Below are 9,279 nucleotides of genomic sequence, written 5' to 3' on the forward strand. Positions count from 1 at the left end.
AAAGTAGAAGTACAGAGCAGATCCAGTTCCTTTTTACTCATGCTGAAATAAAATTCATCCTACAGTCCTTATTCAGGCAGTACTCCTATTGCCAATAGTAGAAGTTTAGCTTAAGAGTAGCAACAGCTGCAAAACCCTTCAGCTTGTTGGATTCAGTAGCAGAAAGTCCTCATGGCTTCAGTGGTGTCACTGTAGCACCACAAGCCTTTAAATGACTTTATATTCTGCAACAATCAGTTGGCAGAATAGAAAGTGCACTTGTCTCATTTATTGGAAAGATATACAGTTATGACTTTTTTTGAGCCAATGCAGCTATCAGTTTAAGGTGCTATTAATGCGTCTATGGATTCTTCCTTTCTGTATTTAATTATAGGAGCTGCTAAAAGATTTTATTATGTTAGCTGTGTTTTGTTTTATTTTGATGAACTGGAGAACAGGCATTCATAAAATTATAATACGTTGAATATACTTCTCTCCTCATTTGTTCTCTTTTTCCTCTTTTCCCCCTTTTTCCTTTTTTTCCTCTTTTTCTTCCTGGTAGTATTTAGATGTCTTTTACATTTATATTTAGTTAATGCAAAAAACAGGTTCTAAAATTGTAGACAATACTTTTTAACAGAAATAATGAATAAGCTGAATGTTATCTACATAAAATTATACCTACAAATGCATTTAATACTTAATTGTGTGTAAACTGCTCATTTGTATGGTTCAGTTGTAAATAAAGTAGAAAACGGTTTGCAAATGAACATTGTACTGAATATACAATCTAAAGACTAACAGTTTTCAGTAACTTCACTAAAATAAAATGTTGCCATGTTCTAATTTCAGTGCACCGAGGCAGAAGGAGTAGTTTAAACAAAGCAGCAAAGGATATGTCAACTTTAGATCGTGTAGCGTACTTGTCCTGTGACAAATTCCAGCAAAATTAAAGAGCAAAGAGTTTATATATGAATAATAAAAAAGGATACATTGATATCATTTAAAGTTTAACATGATTGTACTTGCTTTTACCTAAAGTTAAGAGCAAAACTCAATCTTCTCCAGTAAAATAGGACTTGATCTGAAGAAGTACGCAGTGGTGACAATATCCGTCGATTCTTGCTGGGAACAAAAGTACTCGGACATAATATATGTTTGGTAAAATTCTATTTTATCAATCAGAGTGAGGCTGTTGATAAATTTGAATACAGACTGTGCTTAGAAAGTGGCAGAGGTTGATAATCAGGCAGGGTGCCTCCCGAGAAGCTGTGCTCTCCTCACTTGGGGTTCAGCTGGCAGATGTTGAATATGCTGAAATTCATCCTGGGAGGTGCAGGATCCCTGAGAGCATGGAGCCTTTATCACTCTTTATGGGCCTTCACGAAAATAGACCACTATTAAATACCTTAGAGAGAGGCTCAGTTTCTCCAAAATTTCCATTTAGTTTCACACACTTGGCCTGCATTATTCTGCAGTTGAAGTCCCTTCGACTTCAGTGGATATTTCGAGTACACACAGATTGTAACACTCAGCCCTTCAGAAAATACGGATGCTCTCAAACAGTGTTTTCATTTTAGACTCAAAGGGCTGAGTTGTCTGAGGTATTTTGCTTCTTAGAAAATCACTTTCTATATTTTTAAAACATACCAGCATAGAGGGGAGGTCTCTCTCTATGCATTGTGTTGTTGCATTGTACACGTGTTGTATATGCATATGAGAGGTAGAAGAGAGAAATATTCTGTACTGATAGAGAGGTGAAGTAATTTGCATTTTTATAGTGCTAACTGGTAAGCATTACAATTGACAGAGATTCAGTCTACTGGATGTGGCTTCCATAGCAAGTAATACTTTCAAGCAGATGAAGTGAAATCTATAATGAACAGTTGAGGAAGGGAATAAAAATAGGGATGAGAGTGTAAATGGGTCTTGTCACTCACAGAAGAACAGATATAAAATAGGAGGTGAAAAGGAAAATTTACATGACCACTGTGTTCCTGCAAGGAGTATGCCTTCACAGTTCCTGGTGAGATATGTGTGTTACAGTAGGTAAGGAATTTTCAGGCAAGGAAAATTCTTTTAGGAAAGAAGATGCATGCATACATAAAAATAGATATTTAGATAGATTTTAATTTCTCAGTATTGTCTTTGGGGGAAAGAAGAATTAAATACTTTGCTTCAGATTGAAGCAGATAGATTGATGTATTTCACTGGATCAAACTGAATTGAACGTTCCTTAGACGTTAACTAGATACTAGTTTATATAAATTTATAACACTGCAGCAACTATGGCAGATTTGGGATGGGTGGTTCATCCACCCATTCTTTATGCTTAAGCTTCCTGGTTCAATTACCTCTCCCATGCAAAACAGTGGGTTTCCCCTGTAATTTAATTCTTTATCCTGAATTTTGAGAATGCTATTGCAACAGTGATTTATGACAGAAGTAGTGCAGCCAAAACAATGTTAGGATGAACCAGTGGACCTCCAGTTCTTGGGAAGAACTATAGTTAGGAAATAACAAATAAGATCTCAGGGATTATCTAAAATGTGTATTTTGTCAAACTGAGCTGACAAATTTCAGTTCCATGGTCATAGGCTGAAACCACAGAATGTATATCTGATATTTAGATCTAAATTTTATTTGCTTCTCCTGATGTCCAAAAAGAATTTTGTCCAAAAAGAACTTTGTCCAAACTGCTTATAATAAAAATGACAATAAATTATATCAGCATACTATATAGGAACAGGATGATGCAAATATTACTTGGAATAGAAAGTAATTTCAGATCCAAAAAAACCTAGGTGGTAGAAAAATGGTCACAAGCTATATAACATAGTATCTATGTTGTGTAATATGATAAAGTAAATTTATTTTTGTCTGTGTGTTTGTGAGCTGTTTTGAGCTTACACACGATGCTATTTAATTTATGCCATTTGATTTATATTTTGGGAAAAGACCAAGCGATCCACAGAAGCTTCTATGTTAAATGATGCTCTATATTTGATTGATACAAAATAAGGCTAGAGAGTAGTATAGTGATACTCTTTCCTGTTCTGACATTGTACTGACAGTTCATTGGGCCCACAGATACTGAATTAGATGTTCAGCTGAACTGATCCATGTGTAAAAGTCTGTAGGAATAACTGTAAATCAGTGGTGAGCAACAGGAGTGCTAGAAGCACCAAATCCTCAAGTTCTGAGTCAGTTCAGTCTCGGGCAATGCCCACTAATTTGGCAGTCATGGGTTAAATTCTTATCTTCTCAGCTTTCATCTCTGAAACCAAAGAAAAAAATAACAGATTACCACATGCAAGTCCTTTAGAGCATGCTATAGCAATGAACTGATGAATGAAGTAGCATAAAAGAAATAATAATAGCGTAAGTTAAGGGTTAAGTTAGAGATACTTTGAAAAAGAAGCGGAACAGTACAATATTTAGATTTCTTCTGGCAAAAATATCTAAACCAAAGAACTGAGCTTTGGGGTTTAATTAGATTGCTGCCACAGAGATGCATATTGATTGCTGCAGTTCATGCTGAATTATTTAGAAAGTTTATTAAAATTTTGAACTGTGCTCAAAAATGTGTTAAGTGAAAATGCACATAAGATTTGGGGGCATGGAATCCCCTGATGGAAGGCATGGAATCATCCTGATTGTAAAGGAGTAGAAACAAAACTGCTTGCTTAAACAAGTCTGTCAAAGGGGAGATGACACACAAAGCTGCCCACCAGAATCCTCTGAGGACCATAAAGACTACTGGTAATGTGTTTCCGGCAACTGAGTAGCAAGATCTGAGAAAGGTCCTAATTCCCCTTTCAGAAAGGCATAGAGTGAGCCAAACAAACACTTACATGATGGTTAAAGAGAGTATTATAACTCTAACAAAATAGCAACAAGAACAGCTATTCTCTGGGGGGCTAGAAGTCCCTACTGTGCAGATCCTTGCTTTCCCAAGTGGTTCATGACCTACAGCAGCACCCTGCCTCCTTAAATAGCAGCAGCAGCTGCTCCACACAAATCCCAGATCCTCTATTTGTAGCAGCAGAGATGTCTCTAGGATGGTGTTTATCAATGATGTCTTTCTTTCGTAATGTGACAGTACTAATTCAAATATAGTAAAGCCCAGACGGGTCTCTCTTTTCTTAAAATTATGTCCTCAGTTATAAATCCTTAGCACAAATAACTGATATCTAAGAAACTGTCTCTTAATTGCATAGTATTCACATTGTGCTTAATATAATTATTTCCTTACAAAGTGAAGATCTGAAGGTACGTGAACTAAGCATAGTAATTCTTTACACCAGCAGTGAGTATCCTTTTTTCGCTTGCCAATTTTCTCACTAGCTCACAGTATCACTCACTCAATCTGAGTGTATAAAGACTCTTGGACGTTTTTTAGGTATTGTGGTCTCAACCTTGTATTCACTGAGCACTCAAAATGCACAGCAGCATACAGTAAAAAAAGTTGGGCGGGCCAGGATGGCAGGAGCAGGCACCCTAGCAATGTGACTTTATGTTTGCACAGCACTTTGCAGGCAAACTCCAGCTCATCTCAGCTGAGCCATACATCGCCTTGGGTGTGCTCACACAGTCTCTGCCTAGCTCAGAGCACACCTAGACCTCCAGCCCAACGTCTTGGAAATAGGGATGGCCCCAGGCAGAGCTTCCTCACATCCTCCTGCAAAATACAGTACAGATCAACTCTAAGTGAATACTAATTGAAACCTCGGTAAGAAATAAGGTTTTGTAAATAGCACAGCACGTGCATTTACAGTAGAAGAGTAAAGAAGCTAAATCTTGAGACAAGACGAGAGGCAAGAAGTAGATAAAATGACAGGGCAGCACAGCGGATCACTGTGGTAACTGTGATTATTATAGCTTGTTATTATAGATTATAATAGAGACACACAGCATGCTATTTCCTTAGACCTCTTCTTTATAAGGCAGGAGGGAGTTGATTATGTGCCATATAACAGGGCCACATCCTTGTGTCAACCAGCAGCAGTAGGGATTAAATCTGTGATTTCTGAATCTTCATCCATGTGCCTCTACTGCTCTTCTGTGCTAAAGATACAGCCTATCTGTATTAATCTAATCTATGTCATGACCTAGGCATCAAAGATTTAACAGTGTGATTTACTTCTATACAATGTCCAGCTAATACTGGAGTGGAGCATAATGCAACACTGTATGGGCATTGGCCTAATATGCAGAAATAGAAGAGCATATAGTCTTTTCAAAAAGGCCATATGAGTCATCCTATAAATCATCTGAATAACAGGTTTAAAACTAGTAATATTTTCTTTCAAAAGTGACTTCTTTTTTTTTTTTTAGGGTTTTTCTGATAATAAGTCCTAAACTCTGATACCCATGGATGCTGCAGAGTTCCGCAAGAGAGGGAAGGAGATGGTGGACTATATTGCAGATTACCTGGAGAAGATAGATAAAAGACAGGTCTTCCCAGATGTGGAACCAGGATATCTAAGGCCCCTCATTCCGGACTGTGCGCCCCAGGATCCTGAGAGCTTTGAGGATGTCTTTAAAGACATTGAGAAGATCATTATGCCAGGGGTAAGAAAAATGGATCTGTAGTGTAATGTTTAATACTGCATTTAGGTTTTCAAAGACTTTAAGGGAAGTGTGGATTGAAGGCTGTGCAGCTAGACTTTATGAACATAAGTACCCACACCGACTAGCTTTTAGAAGGCAGGAGTCTGATTTACATCTGTGGTTAAATGTGATCTAACCCTTTACACAACTAATGTTTTCTGTTCTTGCTAGAAATAATCAAATCATTCTTTTGCTTCATGCGAGGCTTGCTTTTGGAAATAAACCCCTTTCCTGCCTTGAATTGGTTAAGGCAAAGCTTCATAACTTTCAATTTCATGTGATATTTTTGCTACTTGCAAAGCACGGTAAATATTTTATAAAATGGCATTTTTATTAGTCTGCTGTGCCTAAAGTATTCCTTCAAGCTGATCTTTAAATGTTAAAATTCTCTTAGGAGGCTTCTTTTTATTACAGAATTGACTAGAAAGGATTCTCCCCAGTACTTGCTCTGTTGACTTACTCTCCTAAATGTCAGCTTCTTCTAGTACCTTTTAAGGCAGATGACCACTACCTAAATATTAGTCCTTGGCTAGATCAGTGTTGGACAGACAATGCAAAACAAAGCGTCCGGCATTTGTCCAGTTCTGAATCTTTCTTGTTTTTCCACTCACAGTATACCTTTTTTATTTTAAATACATGCTTGTCTCCTGAGGCCTGTAAGTAGCTTGAAGAGGAGTGGATTATTAGTAAATGTTAATGAGGAATCTCTCCTTTGGATCTCTGCAATAACCGCTTTGGGTTGCTTCTCTGGATGTAGCTAGGTGATATGATTGCTATGTGACTGGACATGGAACCAGTGCTCTGCAAATGTGTTTAGTCAGTGTACTATAATACCAATTCCTTCTCATTGACCAATGTAAACATTTGATATTCAGTACGACCTTATCTTGTTTTCCTTGGAGCCAACCCTGCTGTCCTTTCACAGGCAAAAGCTCCACTGAAGTAAATGGAAATCTCTCCACTCTTCACAAAAATTTGTGGATGAAGTCTTAAATCCAACAGAATTAAATCAGTGCAGATTAGATAAGAGAATTATGTCCAACACATGCAAATACTTTCATTGCTGCTCATAGATACGATTGCCTTTCCTTTTTCATTGGAGGAAAATACTAACCAATTTTTTTTCTCTGTGAAGTAGAACAGAAAACACTTTGCTTTGAACACTTGAGAATGTTCAATAAAATAATATCAAATTAAAAAATAAGAGATGAATCATTTGAGAATAGAAAGTGAGACATTCAATTCCAATTAAGTCATCAACGTGTCATGTTCCCTCTTAACTAAATTGATTTTTTCTTGATATTTACATGCCCTGCAAATAAATTTACTTTTACAGTGATACATTCTGAAGAAGAAATGTTCTATCCAAAACTTTCCTCTGGTGTGAACTGTTAGTGTTTGTGACACAAAGAGCACAAGTACATAAATCCCAGTTCTTATAGTAACTCTGATTCTGCCTGTGTTGTTTATACTACATACTAAAGACTCACATGAGCACAGAATCGCCAAGTCATAGTATAGTAGAGGTTGGATGGCACCTCTAGAGATCAGTTAGTCCACCCCCACTGCTGAAAGCAGAGTCAGTTAGAGCAGGTTGCTCAGGACCATGTCCAATTTGGTGTTGAATATCTCCAGGGATGAAGTCTTCACAATCTCTGCTGTCCTGTTCCAAAGTAACAGTCCTCACAGTAAAAAAGCTTTTTCTTATGTTTAAGTGGAATTTTCTGTATTTCATTTTGTACACATTTCTTCTTGTCTTGTCACTGGATACCACTGAGAAGAATCTGGCTTCATCTTCTTTACACCTTCCCATGAGGTGTTTATACACATGGACAAGATACCCTCTGAGCTTTCTGCAGGCTGAACAATCCAAGCTCTCTCAGCCTCTCATGATATGACAGGTGCTCCAATCCATTAATCATCTCCATGGCCCTTCACTGGAATCACTCCAGTATGTCCATGTTTTTCTTGTACTGGAGAACCCAGAACTGGACACAGCATTCCAGGTGTGGCCTCACCAGTGCTGGTAGAAGGGAAGGATCACCTCTTTTGACCTGCTGGCAACACTTTTCCTAATGTGGCCCAGGATGCTGTTGGCCTTGTTTGCTGCAAGGGCATATTGCTGGCTTATGTTCAGCTTGTCCACCAGGACCCCCAGGTCCACTTCTGCAGAGCTGCTTTCCAGCTAGTCTATCCCTGGCCTGTACTGGTACAGGGGGTTATTCCTTCCCAGGTACAGGATTTTGCATTTCTCTGTTGAACTTCATGAGATTCCTGTTGGCTCATTTCTGCAGCCTGTTGAGGTTCCTTTGAATTGCAGCATGACCATATAGTGTATCAAACACTCCTCCCAGTTTTACATCATCTGCAAAACTGCTGAGGGTGCGCTCTGTCCCATCGTCCAGGTCATTAATGAAGATGTTAAACAGTACTGGCCACGGTATTGATTCCTGGGGTACACCATTGGCCTCCAGCTGGACTTCATGCCACTGATCACAACCCTTTGAGTCTGGCAGTTTAGCCAGTTTTCACTCCACTTCACTGTCCACTTATGTAGTCCATATTTCATCAGTGTGTCAGTAAGGATGTTATGGGAGACAGTATTGAAAGTCTTAATGATATCCTGTGCTCTCTCCTTGTCCACCAAGCCAGTCATCTTGTAGAAGGCCGTCAGGTTGCTTAGGCATGATTTCCCCTTCATAAATCTTTGCTCCCTAGCCCCAGTCACCTTCTTGCCCTTAATATGTTTTGAAATAGCTTCAAGGTTCCGTCATCTTCCCTGGGATTGAGGTGAGGCCTGTAGTTTCCCAGATCCTCTTTCTAGCCCTTCTTGAAGATAGATGTGACATTTGCTTTTTTCCAGTCCTCAGGAACATTCCCCAGTTGCCATAACCTTTCAAAAATACTTGAGAGTGGTCTCAATGATATTGTCTAGCTCCTGCAGCACTTGTGAGTGCATCCCATTAGGCTCCATGGACTCATATATGTCCAGTTTATTTAAATGTTTCCTAACCTGATCCTCCTCCAGGTAAGGTCTTCCTTGCTCAAGGCTTTCCCACGCGTCTCAGGAACCTGCGATTCCTGAAGGCAAATTTACCAGTAAAGACTGAGGTGAAAAAGGCATTGAGTGCCTCAGCCTTTTCCCTGTCCTTTGTCACCAAGTCCCCAACCCCATTTGGCAACAGACCTACATTTACCCTATTTTCCTTTTAATGCTGATGAACCTGCAGAAGCTTTCTTGTTGCCCTTCACATCCCTCACCAGATTCAACTCTAGATGGCTTTGGCTTTCCTAACCCTGTCCCTACATACTCAGACAGTGTCTTTATAGACCTCCTCTCCTGGGTCACCTGACTGTCCTTGCTTTTCTTATATGCTTCCTTTTTACATTTGAGCATTGTCAGGAGCTAATTCATAGAATCACAGAATCATAGAATACCAGGTTGGAAGGGACCTCAAGGATCATCTGGTCCAACCTTTCTTGGCAAAAGCACAATCTAGACAAGATGGCACAGCACCCTGTCCAGCCGAATCTTAAAATTGTCCAGTGCTGGGGAATCCACCGCTTCCCTGGGGAGATTATTCCAATGGCTGATTGTTCTCATTGTGAACAATTTTCCTCTTGTGTCCAATTGGGATCTCCCCAGGAGTAACTTGTACCCATTACCCCTCGTCTTTTCCATGTGAC

General features: G+C 39.1%; 1 protein-coding gene across 1 annotated transcript in view; it reads left to right on the plus strand.

The window, feature by feature from the left end:
• Positions 1-5,352: 5,352 nt before the first annotated feature.
• Positions 5,353-9,279, plus strand: part of DDC (dopa decarboxylase (aromatic L-amino acid decarboxylase)) — a 56,331-nt gene continuing 52,404 nt past the window's right edge. The window contains exon 1 of the mRNA XM_009330452.1: positions 5,353-5,553. Within this exon, the coding sequence (XP_009328727.1) occupies positions 5,353-5,553 (201 nt within the window). The remainder of the gene's footprint in view (positions 5,554-9,279) is intronic.

This window comes from Pygoscelis adeliae, unplaced genomic scaffold, assembly GCF_000699105.1.
Source record: "Pygoscelis adeliae isolate BGI_AS28 unplaced genomic scaffold, ASM69910v1 Scaffold78, whole genome shotgun sequence".
NCBI lineage: Eukaryota > Metazoa > Chordata > Aves > Sphenisciformes > Spheniscidae > Pygoscelis > Pygoscelis adeliae.